At 44.4% G+C, this 19,973-nt stretch overlaps 1 protein-coding gene and 2 non-coding genes across 5 annotated transcripts in view; all 3 read left to right on the top strand.

The window, feature by feature from the left end:
* Positions 1-375: 375 nt before the first annotated feature.
* On the top strand, positions 376-449 carry trnat-agu (transfer RNA threonine (anticodon AGU)). Its single transcript has one exon. It is a non-coding gene; the product is annotated as a tRNA-Thr (tRNA).
* A 303-nt stretch (positions 450-752) lies between these two features.
* trnat-agu (transfer RNA threonine (anticodon AGU)) lies at positions 753-826 on the top strand. The gene has a single exon. It is a non-coding gene; the product is annotated as a tRNA-Thr (tRNA).
* A 5,191-nt stretch (positions 827-6,017) lies between these two features.
* The window catches only part of rilp (Rab interacting lysosomal protein), a 61,193-nt gene continuing 47,237 nt past the window's right edge, over positions 6,018-19,973 (top strand). The window contains exon 1 of one of the 3 annotated variants that reach the window (XM_070858097.1): positions 6,018-6,488. In XM_070858097.1, the coding sequence (XP_070714198.1) occupies positions 6,213-6,488 (276 nt within the window). In that variant the 5' untranslated portion in view covers positions 6,018-6,212. The remainder of the gene's footprint in view (positions 6,489-19,973) is intronic. The other 2 variants (XM_070858095.1, XM_070858096.1) reach the window with 2 other exon arrangements.

Below are 19,973 nucleotides of genomic sequence, written 5' to 3'. Positions count from 1 at the left end.
CTCTATCTCCTTCTCACTATTTGGTGGCCATAATTAACTTGTTTCTGAGAACAAATAGGTTACTTACTGTTAAGGTAGAATTCGTTTGATCATCAAATTTCATCTGTTGCACAATTTGCATAGAAGTCCCGAAATATCTATGACAAACTTCTGATAAAATCAATTTGTTGAGAAGTGCAAATATTTTCTGCTTCTTCCTTACGCAGGAATCAGAAGCAATACATTATGACATGTTATAATATCAGAACGTAAGTGGCAAATATGGGAAAATTGAAAGACTGGGTGAAAATTAACATTTACTGCAATCATGCAATACTGAAAACTGACACAGGTTTATCTTGCTCTTTAGCGATCAATTGAAGCACTTTGATAACTGGCGCCGTGGCTTAGTTGGTTAAAGCGCCTGTCTAGTAAACAGGAGATCCTGAGTTCGAATCTCAGCGGTGCCTCGTCTTTTAATTGAATTCTCTCTCCACCCCATGCAATTCCCTCGGCACCCTGACGCAAAGTTTGCACAGAAGTTCCGAAATATATATCACAATCTTCTGCTAAAATTAATGTGATGCGCAGAAAAAATATGTACTGCTTCTTCGTCCCTCAGTAATCAGAAACAAGTTTAATATGACACATTACTGACTTTTAAATAAGTAGCAAAAGTGAAAGCAATTGGAGATGAAAATGAACGCCAGCAACCCGAAACTGACGGGGATTTAGTTTGCTCTTTACTGACAATTTGAACAATAGTGTTAGCTGGCGCCGTGGCTTAGTTGGTTAAAGCGCCTGTCTAGTAAACAGGAGATCCTGAGTTCAAATCTCAGCGGTGCCTACTTGCTCTGGGCTATTTTGTTGGCGGATTTCACGGATGTTAAAAATAGTCGCAACGTTCGTAACTGCGAGAACGCCTCTTTCGGCTGGTGGTGACAAAGAAGGAAGACGCGTTTTTTCACTATTAAGAACCTTCATACCGCAGACTTTCGCTTTGACTTATTTATAAATCCACAATTGAGTGGGTACAACTTGATCAATCTTCTTTTCAAGGATCTTTCTGCAAGTGATGGGATGGATAAGAAATAACATAAGAACATAAGAAATAGGAGCCATACGGCCTCTCGAGCCTGCTCCGTCATTTAATACGATCATGGTTGATCTGATCATGGACTCCTTGTCCACTTCCTTGCCTGCTCCCCTTAACCCCTTATTCCCTTAACGGTTAAGAAACTGTCTAACTCTGTCTTAAATTTATTCAATGTCCCAAATAACGCACAACTCAGTGGAATAAAGACTATATGACTACTTAATACTACGCCTTTAAATTGATTTCTATCAATTTTGTATTTCAAAGTATGCAGAAGCAGGATTCTTTAAATAATATCATAGTTTAATAATTTACCAGACACCTAGTTTAGAATCCTTTAATTGTCACTGTGACTCTTGCGATCTCGAGTAGAGTGGTGCTATTGTGCAGCACATCGTAGCGGGACATTTGGAAAAGCATAATTCAATCAAGCAGAGTCAGCATGGTTTTATGAAAGGGAAATCATGTTTTGACAAATTTGCTGGAGTTCTTTGAGGATGTAACGAGCAGGGTAGATAAAGGGAAACCAGTGGATGTAGTGTATTTGGATTTCCAGAAGGCATTCGATAAGGTGCCACATAAAAGGTTACTGCACAAGATAAAAGTTCAAGGGGTTGGGGGTAATATATTAACATGGATAGAGGATTGGTTTCATCCTAACTAACAGAAAACAGAGATTCGGAATAAATGGGTCATTTTCCAGTTGGCATCAGTAACAAGTGGGGTGCCACAGAGATCGGTGCCAGGGCCTCAACTATTTACAATCTATATAATGATTTGAATGAAGGGACCGAGTGTAATCTTGCCAAGTTTGCTGATGATACAAAGATGGGTAGGAAAGCAAATTGTGAGGAGGACACAAAAAATCTGCAAAGGGATATAGACAGGCTGAGTGGGCAAAAATTTGGCAGATGGAGTATAATGTGGGAAAATGTGAGGTTATCCACTTTGGCAGAAAAAAATAGAAAAGCACTAGGTCTGTGTAGCAAAGCAAGTCTCCAGTCATTCTGGTTAACCCTTGCCACTGGATAAAGTACTAGCTCTGTCAAGCCCGTGTGGTGGCTGATATGCAATGGTCACCACCCGTTGAATAAATTCATGCACAGACATCTTCCATCCCTGGAGTTCAGGACTGGAATATCGGGTCCTTCATTGAAACATCTGCAAACTCATCTCTTTTGGTGTGGAAGCAAGTCATCCTCGTTCGAGGGACCGCCTATGATGATGATGGAACTGAGTCCATGATCCGATCAGCCATGATCTTATTGAAAGGTGGAACCTATTCCTGCTCCTATTTCTTATGTTCTTATGTTTGTAATAAAGTAAAAGAAAGACTTGCATTTATATAGCCCCTTTCATGAACTCAGGTCCCAAAGTGCTTTATAGCCAATGAAGTATTTTTGAAGTGCAGTCACTGTTGTAATATAATGTGGGAAGATGTAAGAAACGACATTAATGCACTTTTTAAGTATAGGTTTCCTATAGTTTAATCACTACAAACCTGCATCTTGATCTACTTCTTTTACCCACCTAATCTATAATTTATCAGTGTATATAATCACAGTATACACGGTAACTCATTCTGCCTTATCTATCTGCTTCACTAACCAGAAAAATCAATTGTAATCACTTGGATATTTTCCTGCTCTTTTCTATTTTTTACTAAGCAATGAATACTGATGGCATTATCAAGGGAACAGTTTGTGGCAATTACTGAACCCAGTGATACGAGGGAACTGAATTAACATGCACATTGGTTAGTAGTGATATCAAATTAAATTAACTCAGCTTTCTTACACAGTCTGAATCAATAAATACTCATGTCAATATTTCAATGTGTCTTCAACTTTTGTTGGTCTCCCTTCAGGTTTTCAAATATTTATGTTCCCCCGCCCCCACCCCTCTAATACAGGGAAGGAATGTTGGACAGTTCATGTTACTAAGCCAGTGCAACTGCTTGTTCTTACATGTTATGGGCTTGTACGTAGGGCCATTCTCCAGTTTTTAGCTTTGGGCAGTTTGGTGAGCATTTGCAAGTTTTCTAGCTTGGCATGTATGAATTTCCTTATTTACGGAGGGATATATTTGCATTGGAGGCAGTTCAGAGAAGGTTCACTAGGTTGATTCCTGAGATGAAGGGATTGTCTTATGAGGAAAGGTTGAGCATATACTCATTGGAGTTTAGAAGAATGAGAGATAATCTTATTGAAACATATAAGATTCTGAGGGGCTTGACAGTGTAGATGCTGAGAGGATGTTTCCCCTTGTGGGGGAATCTAGAACTAGGGGGCATAGTTTCAGAATAAGGGGGTCGCCCATTTAAGAGGGAGATAAGGAGGAATTTTTTTTCTCAGAGGGTCGTGAATCTTCGGAATTCTCTACCACGGGGAGCTGTGGAGGCTGAGTCATTGAATATATTCAAGACTGAGATAGACAGATTCTTGAACTATAGGAGAGTCAAGGGTTATGGGGAACAGGCAGGAAAGTGGAGATGAGGCCAAAATCAGATCAGCCATGATCTTATTGAATGACGGAGCATTCCTGCTCCTATTTCTTTTGTTCTTTCATTTTCCACTCCCTTCAATTTAATATTGTTTTAAGACTACTTTTACCTCACTATTTGTTGCCCATCCCCATTCTAACAAAGGTGCTAAACTCCCTACTTTCTGCCTCTTCCACGTGGGTCTTTGTTATAAATATAAACATTTTAAACAGAAAAATATATCCCTGGGTGTAATCACTACTGTCTCCAGGGATGCAGATCATTTATGATTTTTAAAATTTTGATCCTTACCAACATGCTGTATGAGTGAGTGCTTCTTTCTCACAAGACATGGATTCATTTGCGACAGACAAACTCTGAGGGTAATAGCCATTGCAGGAGTAGTGAGGGTGCGCCATTGTTTCACCGACATATCTCCTATCCAGAGGCCATTCACAAGCTTTTGTGGTTTGGTGTTGACAGCAAGGTAGCAGAATTGGTCTCTAATAGGCTCTCCTCTTTCTTTAGCTATCCTTTTGCTCTTAATGTATTTATAAACATCTTTGGGTTTTCTTTGATTTTATTTGCCAATATTTCTTCATGCTCTCTTTTTGCTTTCCTAATTTCCTTTTTAATTTCACCCCTGCACTTTCTATACTTCTCTAGGGTTTCTGCAGTATTGAGCCCTCTGTATCTGTCATAAGCTTCCCTTATTATTCTTTATCCTACCCTGTATGACCCTTGACATCCAAAGGGCTCTAGATTTGTTAGTCCCACCCTTTTTCTTTAAGAGAACATATTGCTTGGAAACCTCACTATCTCCTCCTCGAATGCCTCCTACTGCTCTGACACTGATTTACCTTTAAGTAGCTGTTTCCAGGCCACTTTGGCTAAATCACATCACAGCTTGGCTTTTCCCCAAATGAGAACTTTTATTCCTGGTCTATCTTTGTCCTTTTTCATAACTACCCTAAACCTAATGGAATTATGATCACTAGCACCAAAATGCTCTCCCACTGATACCCCTTCCACCTGCCCAGCTTCATTCCCTAAAACTAAGTCCAGAATCGACCCCTCCTTGGTTGGGCTTGCTTCCTACCGGCTAAAAAAGTTCTTCTGAATGCATTTTAGGAATTCTGTACACTCTAGACACTAGTTCTATCCCAGTTAATACTAGGATAGTTGAAATCCCCTACCAATACTGCCCTATAGTTTCTGCCTCCTATCAATAAGAGCAGGCATTGACGACGAGATCCAACACCACCTCCAGTGCACCAGTGCAGCCTTTGGCTGCCTGAGGAAAAGAGTGTTTCAAGACTAAGCCCTCAAAACTGACACCAAGCTCATGGTCTACAGGGCTGTAGTAATACCCGCCCTCCTGTATGGCTCAGAAACATGGACCATGTACAGTAGACACCTCAAGTCGCTGGAGAAATACCACCAACACCAACGATGTCTCCATAAGATCCTACAAACCCCCTGGGAGGACAGATGCACCAACATCAGCGTCCTCGACCAAGCCAACATCCCCAGCATTGAAGCAATGACCACACTTGATCAACTCCACTGGGCATGCCAGACACGAGACTCCTGAAGCAAGCGCTCTACTCGGAACTCCTTCACGGCAAACGAGCCAAAGGTGGGCAGTGGAAACGTAACAAGGACACCCTCAAAGCCTCCCTGATAAAGTGCGACATCCCCACTGACACCTGGGAGTCCCTGGCCAAAGGCCGCCCTAAATGGAGGGAGTGCAGCCGGGAGGGCGCTGGGCACCTCGAGTCTCATTGGCAAGAGTATGCAGAAAGCAAGCGCAGGCAGCGCAAGGAGCGTGCTGCAAACCTGTCCCACTCATCCTTTCCCTCAATGACTGTGACAGAGACTGTGGTTCTCCTATTGGACTGTTCAGCCACCAAACAACTCATACTAAGAGTGGAAGCAAGTGTTCCTCGATTCCGAGGGACTGCCTATGTATGATAGTTTCTGTACCTCATTATTTTGCTTTAAAAAAAATACATTGCATTGAGTTAGCTTTGCGCACGGGTCGGGCATGGACGTTATTTTATCACGAGCACAAGTGGTTTCTATTTTTGTTTCAGTTGAAGCAAAGGGTTGTCCTGAGTTTCGAGCGGAAGACTCGAACCACAAGGCTCAGGGTTTGGCTGTGTTATCGTCATGGTGGTGGCCCATGCTGTAGGACACTGCGATCTAGCGCAGGGAAGCTCGCCAGCCCCGCGAACCGGCGCAACTTGCGCGCAACGCCCCCCGGCACCAGCTGGCGCTCCTGGCGCTCCGAGGGCCCCCCCCCCCATCACCAGCTGGCGCTCCGAGCGCCCACCCCGGCACCAGCTGGCGCTCCGAGCGCTCCCCCCCTCCGCACCAGCTGGCGCTCCGAGCCACCCTTGTCACTGTCACCGCCTGGTGATTGGACCAGAGGACACCGGCACGTGATTGTACAAGACGTACGTAACAATCAGGCAAAATAAAAGGGAAACGGGGAGCGCCACATTAAAAGCCGGGGGGTTTGAGCGGCTGTCTGCAGCGGAACAACATCGGCCCTGCAAGTGCTGAGCAATGGGCACCGGCTCCGTCCTTTAAAACAACAACAACAACAACAACAACCACCCCTGGGCCACGTTCCACGTTCCATTCCCCACCATGGACAAGGAAGCCCATCTCGTCTCGTGCCTCGACAAACCCGCCTCCAGCCTTATGGTGAACGATGTGTACGAGGTCGCCAAGCTGATCGGCGCCGAGCTGGAGAAGCTAATAGACAGCCACGGGAAAGAGGCGGTGGAAGGGCTGGTCCCTAAAGTTGTCCGCGTCTTGGAAATGCTGGAAAGTTTCGTGGCCAGGAATGGGAACACCGAGCAGGAGCTGATCCGAGCCTTCGTGATTTTGCAGGACGGAGAGAAAAGCACGGGTCACTGCAAGGTTCGTGCCCCTCACATGACAGTGCTGATTTTAGACTATTTTTAAAAACTTGGCACTCGTATAATAACCGCTGGTATACAGCACCTAGACATTAGATCGGATGTCTGGAGCTGCATCCCGGCTGTATAATCAATTTCACTTGGATCATCATCATCATCATCCCTCTGCTTCCACACTAAAAATGAGTACTCAGGTGACTGATGAACTCATGTTAAACAGTGGAAGATGCCTGTGCGTGAATTAGCAACAGAGAAACATAGAAAATAGGTGCAGGAGTTGGCCATTCGGCCCTTCGAGCCTACACTGCCATTCAATGAGTTCATGGCTGAACATGCAACCTCAGTACCCCATTCCTGCTTTCTCGCCATACCCCTTGAGCCCCCTAGTAGTAAGGACTATATCTAACTTCTTTTTGAATATATTTAGTGAATTGGCCTCAACAACTTTCTGTGGCAGAGCATTCCATAGGTTCACCACTCTCTGGGTGAAGAAGTTTCTCCTCATCTCAGTCCTAAATGGCTTACCCCTTATCCTTAGACTGTGACCCCTGGTTCTGGACTTCCCCAACATTGGGAACATTCTTCCTGCATCTAACCTGTCTAAACCCATCAAAATTTTAAACGTTTCTATGAGATCCCCTCCCATTCTTCTGAACTCTAGTGAATACAAGCCCAGTTGATCCAGTCTTTCTTGATATGTCAGTCCCGCCAACCCGAGAATCTGTCTGGTGAACCTTCGCTGCACTCCATCAATAGCAAGAATGTCCTTCCCCAAGTTAGGAGACCAAAACTGTACACAATACTCCAGGTGTGGCCTCACCAAGGCCCTGTACAACTGTAGCAATACCTCCCTGCCCCTGTACTCAAATCCCCTTGCTATGAAGGCCAACATGCCATTTGCTTTCTTAACTGCCTGCTGTACCTGCATGCCAACCTTCAATGACTGATGTACCATGGTCTCGTTGCATCTCCCCTTTTCCTAATCTGTCACCATTCAGATAATAGTCTGTCTCTCTGTTTTTACCACCAAAATGGATAACCACATTTATTCACATTATACTTCATTATACTTCATCTGCCATGCATTTGCCCACTCACCTAACCTATCCAAGTCACTCTGCAACCTCATAGCATCCTCCTCGCAGCTCACACTGCCACCCAACTTCGTGTCATCTGCAAATTTGGAGATCCCCTCGTCCAAATCATTAATGTACAATGTAAACAGCTGGGGCCCCAGCACAGAACCTTGTGGTACCCCACTAGTCACTGCCTGCCATTCTTTGCTTCCTGTCTGACAACCAGTTCTCAATCCATGTCAGCACACTACCCCCAATCCCATGTGCTTTAACTTTGCACATTAATCTCTTGTGTGGGACCTTGTTGAAAGCCTTCTGAAAGTCCAAATATACCACATCAAATGGTTCTCCCTTGTCCACTCTACTGGAAACATCCTCAAAAAATTCCCTTTCACAAATCCATGCTGACTTGGACCTATCATGTCACCTCTTTCCAAATGCGCTGCGATGACATCCTTAATAATTGATTCCATCATTTTATCCACTATTGATGTCAGGCTGACTGGTCTATAATTCCCTGTTTTCTCTCTCCCTCCTTTTTCAAAAAGTGGAGTTACATTGGCTACCCTCCACTTGATAGGAACTGATCCAGAGTCTATGGAATGTTGGAAAATGACTGTCAATGCATCCGCTATTTCCAAGGCCACCTCCTTAAGTACTCTGGGATGCAGTCCATCAGGCCCTGGGGATTTATCAGCCTTCAATCCAATCAATTTCCCCAACACAATTTCCCAACTAATAAGGATTTCCCTCAGTTCCTCCTTTTTTACTAGACCCTTTGACCCCTTTTATATCTGGAAGGTTGTTTGTGTCCTCCTTAGTGAATACCAAACCAAAGTACTTGTTCAATTGGTCTGCCATTTCTTTGTTCCCCATTATGACTTCCCCTGATTCTGACTGCAGGGGACCTACGTTTGTCTTTACTGACTTTTTTCTCTTTACATATCTATAGAAACTTTTGCAGTCCGTCCTAATGTTCCCTGCAAGCTTCCTCTCGTACTCTATATTTTCCCTGCCCTAATCAAACCCTTTGTCCTCCTCTGCTGAGTTCTAAATTTCTCCCAGTCCCCAGGTTCACTGCTATTTCTGGCCAATTTGTATGCCACTTCCTTGGCTCTAATACTATCCCTGATTTCCCTTGATAGCCACGGTTGAGCCATCTTCCCTTTTTTATTTTTACGCCAGACAGGGATGTATAATTGTTGTAGTTGATCCATGCGGTCTCTAAATGTCTGCCATTGCCCATCCACTGTCAACCCCTTAAGTATCATTCTCCAATCTATCTTAGCCAATTCACGCCTCATACCTTCAAAGTTACCCTTCTTTAAGTTCTGGACCATGGTCTCTGAATTAACAGTTTCATTCTCCATCCTAATGTAGAATTCCACCATATTATGGTCACTCTTCCCCAAGGGGCCTCACACAACGAGATTGCTAATTAATCCTCTCTCATTATACAGCACCCAGTCTAAGATGGCCTCCCCCCTAGTTGGTTCCTCGACATAGTGGTCTAGAAAACCATCCCTTATGCACTCCAGGAAATCCTCCTCCACCGTATTGCTTCCAGTTTGGTTAGCCCAATCTATATGCATATTAAAGTCACCCATGATAACTGCTGCACCTTTATTGCATGCACCCCTAATTTCCTGTTTGATGCCCTCCCCAACATCATGACTACTGTTTGGAGGTCTGTACACAACTCCCACTAATGTTTTTTGCCCTTTGGTGTTCTGCATCTCTACCCATATAGATTCCACATCATCCAAGCTAATGTCTTTCCTAACTATTGCATTAATCTCCTCTTTAACCAGCAATGCTACCCCACCTCCTTTTTCCTTTTATTCTATCCTTTCTGAATGTTGAATACACATGGATGTTGAGTTCCCAGCCCTGATCATCCTGGAGCCACGTCTCTGTAATCCCAATCACATCATATCTATTAACATCTATTTGCACAGTTAATTCATCCACCTTATTACGAATACTCCTTGCATTAAGACACACAGCCTTCAGGCTTGTTTTTTTAACACCCTTTGTCCTTTTAGCATTATGATGTAGTGTGGCCCTTTTTGTTTCTTGCCTTTGTTTACTCGGCCTTCCACTATTGTTTTTTACCTTTCTATCATCTGTTTCTGACTCCATATTACTTCGCCCTATCTCGCTGCGTAGGTTCCCATCCCCCTGCCATATTAGTTTAAACACTCCCGAACTGCATTAGCAAATGTTACCCCTAGGACATCAGTTCCACTCCTGCCCAACTGCAGACTGTCCCTTTTGTACAGGTCCCACTTCCCCCAGAACTGGTTCCAATGTCCCAGGAATTTGAATCCCTCCCTCTTGCACTACTGCGCAAGCCACGTATTTGTTCTAACTATCCTGCTCCCTCTACTCTGATTAGCACGTGGCACTGGTAGCAATCCAGAGATTACTACCTTTTGAGGTCCTACTTTTTAATTTAACTCCGAGCTCCCTAAATTCAACTTGTAGGACCTCTTCCCGCTTCTTACCTATATCGTTGGTACCTACATGTACCACGACAACTGGCTGTTCACCCTCCCTCTCCAGAATGCTCTGCAGCCGCTCCGAGACATCCTTGACCCTTGCACCAGGGAGGCAACATACCATCCTGGAGTCTCGGTTGTGGCCGCAGAAACTCCTATCTATTCCCCTTACAATAGAGTCCCCTATCACTATAGCTCTCCCACTCTTTTTCCCACCCTTCTGTGCAGCAGAGCCACCCACGGTGCCATGAACCTGGCTGCTGGTGCCTTCCCCCGATGAGTCATCCTCCTCAACAGTACCCAAAGCGGTGTATCTGTTTTGCAGGGGGATGACCGCAGGGGACCCCTGCACTACCTTCCTTGCACTGCTCTTTATGCTGGTCTTCCATTCCCTAGCTGGCTGTGGACCCTTCACCTGCGGTAAGACCAACTCGCTATACGTGCTAATCACGTCATTCTCAGCATCGTGGATGCTCCAGAGTAAATCCACCCTCAGCTCCAACTCTGCAACGCGGTCTGTCAGGAGCTGGAGGCAGATACACTTCCTGCACACGTAGTCGTCAGGGACACCAGAAGTGTTCCTGAGTTCCCACATGGTACAGGAGGAGCATAACACGTGACCGAGCTCACCTGTCATGACTTAACACTTAGATTAACTTAAATTGGCAACAACAATGCTAAAGTTTACTCACTGTTATAGAAGAGAAAAAAGAAAAACTACTTGCCAATCACTTACCCCCTTGGCTGTGATGTCACCTTTCTGTTTCTTTCTACTTCTTTTTTGCCCTCCCTGTAGCTGCACTGGTTCTTTTAACGTGGGGTGGCTGTTGCACACCAGCCACCACAAGGGCTTGACGGAGCAAGGTCTTGGTCCAGTGGCAAGGGGATCCAAGACGACTGGAGACCAGGCTCTGCCGCATATGCCAAAACATACACTCGACCTCAAACATACTCCTACTGTTCTTCCTTCCTTCCTCCTTCCCACAGGACCTCTCTATGTGGAACTCATAGTATGCAATGTGAGCCTCAAGACCTCACTTGGATGCAAAGTTGTTTTGGGTGCACCTCAAAAAGATGCAAGGGGGAATGTCATGTGGAGCGTAAACACCAGTATTGACCAGTTGGGCCGAGTGGCCTGTTTCTGTGCTGTATACTTGATGTAACCTGATGACACATTAGACTTGCCAAAGTCTATAATTCTGTTCTAAGAATCAATTAAGCTATGTAATAGAGAGCAACCTCAATGCAACTGTGACTGTATAACTGAGGAGAGACTACTGATTACACTATGAAAACACTTTTATACTTGGTATTGTTTAGTTTGGGTTGCAGGAGACTGACTTCAATATACTGGCTCTCTATTACATGGCTTAATTGGTTCTCTTAGAATAGAATTATAGACTTTGTCAAGTCTAATGTGTCATCAGGTGACATCAAGTCTACAACACAGAAACATGCCACTCGGCCCAACTGGTCTCTGCCGATGTTTGTTCCACATGAGATTCCCCCTTACATCTTTTTGTAACCATATCAGCATATCCTTCTATTCCTATCTCCCTCGTGTTTATCTATCTTATCCTTAAATGCGTCTATGCATTCTGGTATACTTCTGAGCACCAGCTTTAAAGGAACCCTGTGCTTGCTTACACTGCACAACTGACATAGGGAGACTGTAACTCCAACCCCAAAGCAATCTTCTATCACCTATCCATTACCCTAGAGTGTTTAAGGGGGAATGTAAAAAAGATGCCCAAAGATCCCTTAGAGCCTATTTGGAATCTCCTCACCTGACAAAACCAGCCATGGGTCACCCTTTAGAGCTACACATTTTGTGATTTTACACTTGTGCACTACTCTTTTTGGTCAGCTGGTGTTGGGTGCAAATAAAGCCCTATAAAGCTACCCCCTCCTCTCCCCCAAAAGATAGTGAAAAATCCACAGCAGTAGCATTTCTGTCTGCCTGATAAGAAGTGCATGCTCTGTCCTTGGAGGGACACCGCATACTTGCCTAAATTCAGAGAGCTTAGATGCACTTTGGCAAGAGCTAAGATTTATCAGTCCCCAAGTGTGTGCTGCATTAATGCTGGAATGCAACTACCTAAAGCTGCTAAACATTAGTTTGGGTTGAATAGCAAGGCTATCAAAAGTGTTGTGGGAAGAAGCACAGCCCCCAATGACTGTCCAATCACCAACTGTACCCTGGAGTACTAGTTGATGCAGTTTCCAGCCCTTCCTCCCAAGACAGCTAGTTCTCTAAGTCACCATCTCGAGAAGAAGAAACTTATCTGAATCATTTTATGAGGAATGATGTACCGGCATGCATTGATGTTTGTGGCTGCACACCAGCTCCCCCCCAGCAGACCTTGTTTCCAGTAACTTCATTCTGTAGAGACAAACCTAACATCTTTTTGACAGGATCTTCTGCATCCTCCAGGCTCTCGATTACCACCTTCAACACTTCTTTGTTGCTCCAGCTGTACCATCCATGTTTTAGAGTGATGGGGCAAACAGTCAAAATGTTGTTGAATATATTCTTTCACCCTCACAGATCACACTTTTGAGAGCCGCCTTCCCCCCTCCCCCCCCCCCCCCCCCCCCCCCACAGGTAGGCTCAAAGTTGTAGGCAGCACATTGTAATTGGCTCCCAGTAGAAATCTGAGCCATCTTTCCTCAGTCAGTCGACGATCGCTTCACATTCCCGTATTCAGTTCCAACTCATCCATAGACTGACCTCGCTGAGCCTCTACCACAAGCTTTGCCTGATCCTCTTTTCTCAATACTGCGGCCATCAACTTTCACTTTCCAGTATAATTTGCTGAGAACCAGAAAGTCACGCTCTGTCCTGAATCAACACCATTAAGTGTCCCTAAACCACCATTCCCACAATCTCCCATTTACTTCATTACTGCCACTTTGTTCTGTATCACTAGCGTTTGGCATTTCTTGAACATGTACTGTCGTCACATTTCACCAACATTGAACTCTCTCACAGAAGTAACTGTAGTAAAAACAGGAAATGCTGGAAACACTCAGCAGGTCAGGCAGCATCAGTGGTGAGAGAAACCGTTAATGTTACAGGTCGATGACCTTTCATTGTTACTGTAGTCTTGCCTTTGCATTGTGTCTTCTTAGGCAGTCCCTTGAATCAAGGATGACTTGCTTCCATGTCAAAAAGGCATGAGTTCACAGGTGTTTCAATGAAGGACCTAATATTCCAGGTCCTGAACTTCATATTGAAGGGTTGTAAGATTTCTAAATCTCTCTGGGCTTACATTTGACAATAGAAACATAGAAAATAGGTGCAGGAGTAGGCCATTCGGCCCTTCTAGCCTGCACCGCCATTCAATGAGTTCATGGCTGAACATTCAACTTCAGTACCCCATTCCTGCTTTCTCGCCATACCCCTTGATCCCCCTAGCAGTAAGGACCTCATCTAACTCCTTTTTGAATATATTTAGTGAATTGGCCTCAACAACTTTCTGTGGTAGAGAATTCCACAGGTTCACCACTCTCTGGGTGAAGAAGTTCCTCCGCATCTCGGTCCTAAATGGCTTACCCCTTATCCTTAGACTGTGACCCCTGGTTCTGGACTTCCCCAACATTGGGAACATTCTTCCTGCATCTAACCTGTCTAACCCCGTCAGAATTTTATGTTTCTATGAGGTCCCCTCTCATTCTTCTGAACTCCAGTGAATACAAGCCCAGTTGATCCAGTCTTTCTTGATAGGTCAGTCCCGCCATCCCGGGAATCAGTCTGGTGAACCTTCGCTGCACTCCCTCAATAGCAAGAATGTCCTTCCTCAGGTTAGGAGACCAAAACTGTACACAATACTCCAGGTGTGGCCTCACCAATGCCCTGTACAACTGTAGCAACACCTCCCTGCCCCTGTACTCAAATCCCCTTGCTATGAAGGCCAACATGCCATTTGCTTTCTTAACCGCCTGCTGCACCTGCATGCCAACCTTCAATGACTGATGTACCATGACACCCAGGTCTCTTTGCACCTCCCCTTTTCCTAATCTGTCACCATTCAGATAATAGTCTGTCTCTCTGTTTTTACCACCAAAGTGGATAACCTCACATTTATCCACATTATACTTCATCTGCCATGCATTTGCCCACTCACCTAACCTATCCAAGTCGCTCTGCAGCCTCACAGCATCCTCCTCGCAGCTCACACTGCCACCCAACTTAGTGTCATCCGCAAATTTGGAGATACTACATTTAATCCCCTCATCTAAATCATTAATGTACAGTGTAAACAGCTGGGGCCCCAGCACAGAACCTTGCGGTACCCCACTAGTCACTGCCTGCCATTCTGAAAAGTACCCATTTACTCCTACTCTTTGCTTCCTGTCTGACAACCAGTTCTCAATCCATGTCAGTACACTACCCCCAATCCCATGTGCTCTAACTTTGCACATCAATCTCTTGTGTGGGACCTTGTCGAACGCCTTCTGAAAGTCCAAATATACCACATCAACTGGTTCTCCCTTATCCACTCTACTGGAAACATCCTCAAAAAATTCCAGAAGATTTGTCAAGCATGATTTCCCTTTCACAAATCCATGCTGACTTGGACCTATCATGTCACCTCTTTCCAAATGCACTGCTATGACATCCTTAATAATTGATTCCATCATTTTACCCACTACCGATGTCAGGCTGACCAATGAGACGATTCTTTCAAAATAATTGGCACAGTTTATTAAAAACACACACATGCATTTAACAGCAGTTGTCAAATATCCTACAGATCTTCCTTAGTTACAACAGAGAAACAATGAGGTTATAATAAAGAGTGATATACGTTACGTCCCTTTGGCTGGCTAGTTTGAACACATGGCTTGCTGTTTCAGCTGGTCTTAAAAAGGAATGTCATCTCTGGCCGTGTGACCGAGAGAGAGCAACCTGTGTGGTTTGAGTTTTTAAATCTCAAGTCCATTGTCCCTCTGAAAACCTCATGAATGGATCTTGGCTCTAGGGCAGCTCCTTATTGGCTCTCTCTCTCTCATGTGGCTGTCTGGTCTAACTCAGCCATCTGATTAGTTTAAATGGCTTTCCAATACACAAAACCCATGCGTCAGCTCTGGGGGCTTTCATTTTGTTTCTTACAAAACTTAGCCTATGCTGGCAATCTATGGGCTTCCATTTTATCTCAACACAAACAGGCCTTTCCGTTAATCTACACTTTTAACATTTATACATACACATAATCAATTTTAATCATTAATAAACACTTTTATTCTTACAGGGTGGAAGATGCCTGTGCGTAGATTTTTTTTTTTTTTACTGTGTGGTGGCCGTTGCACACCAGCCACCACATGGACTTGACAGAGCTTGGTCTTGGTCCAGTGGCAAGGGTTAACCAAGACGACCTGGAGATCAGCTCTACTGCATAGACCTAATGCGCGCACATATCGCAGTGTAGGCTGGCCCGTGCTGCCCCTGGGCCCACGCCTCTTCAATGCCCCGAACTCGTGTCTCTCCCAGGCCCCGATCATGTCGCTCTGCAATCTCTCGCTGCTCCTACGCTCCGACCTCGCTGCTCCTGCTGTTATCTGGCCATGCTCCCATCACCGACCTGGATTATGGTGACGACCAATTACCGTCACACTCCTGCACCAGGCCCCAACCTGCGAGGGAACATCTGTGGCAGATCGAGGCCTTAAAAGGTAAAATGTACTGTAACAATGGAACAGGGTCATAAAGACCAGAAAGACCCACGTCCGATGCCTGGTCTGTGCAGTTAGCTCATCTCAACCACAGTGACCATAGAAATGTTATGTGGCCTCACTTCAGATTAGGAAGGGGTAAAAATATCAGTCAGGAGTTTCACCTCTTGGTCACTATCCAGTTTTTCTGCTGAAAAATACGCAGGTGCTCATCAGATGAAGGCAGGTTCAGGATCACTTTTTCTGTCCACCACATCACAAGCCCACCAACATTCAGATAGGATTTTTTGCTTTAGCACTCCTGACCCTCACAAGCAGCACACATTGGGAAATTCTGAACCTCAGCCTGTAATTTCACAGCCATTAATTTAATCCTCAGAGTATCACAGGCTGAGGATGCTGAATTTCCTGATATGCTTTCCTAATGTGTGCTAGCAGTGGTGAAATGGACAATCCCAGCTAAAATGTCTGACCTCATAATGAGGAGAATATCCACTTGAGCATAATATTGGAAGGAATGTAAGCCAGTACGTACCAACGTTTTCAGGAGAGAGAAATGTAGAAAGGGAGGAAAACAATAGAATTTGTACTAACCTGTTGCAAGCACGATTTCATACTTCCGCTTCACATTCTTATAACTTGGCTCCGCCCATTCATCTTTGGAAAAATGAACGGCAATGTCTTTAAACTTGTCTATAATCTGAATGTCATGGTCGAGATCAGTCTGGTTGTCATCAAAGGTGTGAATCACTTCTGTGGTCAGTTGCAAACCTGTTGCTTATTATTCTCCACCTCTGACAATGTCACTTTCTATGTTGTTATTAACCACAAAAAGCAAGGAGCAAGTACAAGCTCACAAAATCACACGAGACCAGATTGTTTGATTTCTTTCTTAAACCACTTTCTACTCCGTCTGTTTTATTTCCCACAATGACTAGCTTTTAAAAATTTGTTCCTGGGATGTGGGCGTCGCTCAAGGCCAGCATTTATTGCCCATCCCTAATTGCCTTGAGAAGGTGGTGGTGAACTGCAGTCCTTGTGGTGAAGGTACTCCCACAGTGCTGTTAGGTAGGGAGTTCCAGGATTTTGACCCAGCAATGATGAAGGAACGGCGATATACTTCCAAGTCAGGATGGTGTGTAACTTGGAGGGGAACTTGGAGATGATGGTGTTCCCATGCACCTATTGTCCTTGTCCTTCTAGGTGGTAGAGGTCACGGGCTTGAGAGGAGCTGTTGAAAAAGCCTTGGCGAGTTGCTGCAGTGCATCTTGTAGATGGTACACACTGCTAATTGAAAACCAGCACAAATTCTTTATCCTCTGCTTTATAGTTTTTGTCCTGGAATCCAGAAGTGCTCTTCCTTCATCACACCTTTCTGAAAGCATGAGGAATGGCCCTTTGGATTGCATTTGTGCCCAAGTTATTAATTAGTTTAATCTTTGAAACTGACCACAACTTTAGATTTTAGCGCATGCGTATCTAAATGCTGAAATCCTGAAGTTGCGGTCAGTCATTAACTGCTCCAACATTGGCTGCACTGTGGGGGGGCCCCCCCCACACACCCACTGCCAAGCTGGCTATCAGTTTAATCGGTGAAGCTGACGAAAACTTGGGCTTTTCTGTGGTAATATCGCTGTTAAACACCCCATTAAAAGTTAGACCATTTTGGATTAGGTGTAACTTGGGTTTTAACAGCGTATTGACTGCTAAACAAATGTTATGGCCCTAAAAAATTAATTTTAATTTTGTGTTTAAAAATTAAAATTTTTAAGAAACCTAAAAATTGTTTTGCTTTCATTTTTAAAAAGTCGGGATAAAAGCAGCTTCTCATTTCCTGGTTTCCTGTCTCTGAGAATTCTGCAATGTGATTGGCTGCTGAGACAGCTTGTTGGCGTCGCAGCAGATCGCACTAGGTAAGCCCCACTATAGAGCTCGGCAATCACTTGAACGGCGAAGAAAGCAAACTTCTTGCCACAGAGATCGCTGTGGGCAGCTTTCTTCAGGGCCAGCGGCGAAATGCCTTTACTTTGCCGCTGACCGCAAATTCTGGGCCAATGTAATATACACCGTGTCAATAATCAATGCACATGCTCTGGAAGTTTTCTGAGAATAACTTTTTATTTTGTAGGGGGCAGGGAGATTATTTTGCACATGGGAAAGGTTGGTGGTTTAAAAACACCACACATAACTGAAACGCTCTATTGTGGCTATGTGTCATCAATAAGGGCTGTACGTGTGATTATCCATAATCCAGGGCACACAGGTTCTCCATGCACCCAAATGCTGCTGGCCAGTATTTAGTGTGCTTGCACCGTGTGCTGAAGGGGAGGCTCTGTTTTTTTTTTAAGTATTGGTTTTTCCAGGGTGGCCCTAATCTTCCAGTAAATCCACCCTGCTTACTGCGCTCCATTTGTGGATTTTGGTCATGAAGGCTGATGTGTTGCTGTCACCACAATTCCTACTTCTCCCACGCTCCCAGAAAAGTTGGCGACAAGGGGTCAGCAGCCCTTTGCAAGCTGCTGGTGCTGACCGTCTGTGAACTCGACACACTCCCAGTGCATCCTTATTAACGTGCTTGCGAGTAACATTTAGATATAATCAGCTGTATTCACATTAAAGAGTAATGGCAGCTCCTTTGTGAGCAGGCACACAGAGTGCCTCTGGAGCAGTGGTCCCATGCTGCAGAGCCAGGGTCTATCATGTGTTATGACGTATACAACAGGAAGAATAAGATTATAATTTTTTTGTAGAACAGGAGGATGGGACTTGTCATGAAGTTATCTTTTTAGATGAACTGCTGTAGTAACAGAAAAAATACAATCTAAATGGAAAAAAATAACTATGATACTTTGATCACAGTGAATAACAACAACTTTTATTTATATAGCGCCTTTAACATCCCAAGGCGCATCACAGGAGTATTATGAGTCAAAAAGAAATTGACACCAAGCCACAGGAGAAATTAGGGCAGATGACCACAAGCTTGGTCAAAGAGGTAGGCTTTGGGGATAGAGGCGGAGAGATTTAGGCAGGGAATTCAAGAGCTTGGGACCTAGGCAACAGAAGGCACGGCCACCAATGGTTGAGCGATTATAATCGGGGAATATTTTGTTCAGCACTGGGCTGTGGCCATTCAGGAGCTCCATCTGTAGGGAATGCAATGAGTTCTAAAACAGCAATAATTGTGATTCTGAACTTCTTCTAAAGCTGATGCTGTAAAGTATCATTTTGACTTTCCTGTTGATAGCATGTGGAATGTTAAACTCACTAAACACTTCCTGATAAATCTGTTTACCAAAGTGATTCATACATAGGGTCGGGTTAGGTTTTGAATTACGATGCACCATGTAGTAATCAGGATTATTAATGGGGGAAACATTGGATCATGATTCAGATTTCATTTTGTACAGCATTTATGAATGGTTGCTACTACAGATGTTATTTCAATGCTTTTTCTCCACTTTTTCATTTTAGATTTGCCTTCCCCTCATACTATGCTGAAAATTAAATGCATACTGAGGGCAGTTTAGGCACAAACATAATCTTGCTGGAAACTGTTGTAACAGCCCAGTACAGCAAGCTTCTTGTACGTGACAAGAAAGTTTGCCAAACATGTGTTGACACTGGAATGCATTCACTGGTTCACGGGACCAGTCACATTGCTACTTCCCCCATTACTGATCCATTGCTTCATATAATATCCACGGTCTAGCAGGCCAGTGTTTATTTTGAGAATTGCAGTGTTTATTTTGAGCGTTGCAATCCCCTTTTCTTTTGGCGTGTTTTCCATCTCCATAGGGTAGACTTTTCCATTTGTGGTTTGAAAGACCTCCTTGTCAAGTCACAGTTTCCTTCGCCACACCCTACAGCCTCCCTTTTAATGTTCTGTTACAAGTCTCTTCCATTGCCAGCCACAAGAGTGGAGGAGGTTTTACTGGCACAGCACTGCTGAGAAAGCTATCGGTTACAGCCTGTCTCCCTCATTCCTACAATCGGTCCAGTATTCTGATTCCACAAATCCATCTGAGACATGCTATGACAGCTGGCTCAAGCCACCATTTATGTGCAGGTGTAAGTTTCTGAATGCGCAACAGACTTGGCAGTTTCATCTTGTGCTGTATGCTGTGCCACAGAGGTCATTTGCCAAGTTTGCACTAACTGAAGCTGAGTTAACAGTGTACGTGGCCAATTTTCATATGGGCAATTTTGACTGTAAGACAACCTATCGAGTAA

The sequence above is a fragment of the Pristiophorus japonicus genome, chromosome 16 (assembly GCF_044704955.1).
Source record: "Pristiophorus japonicus isolate sPriJap1 chromosome 16, sPriJap1.hap1, whole genome shotgun sequence".
Classification (NCBI taxonomy): Eukaryota; Metazoa; Chordata; class Chondrichthyes; family Pristiophoridae; genus Pristiophorus; species Pristiophorus japonicus.
The sequence above is the reverse complement of the archived record's forward strand: the minus strand, read 5'-3'. Positions and strand labels throughout refer to the sequence as shown.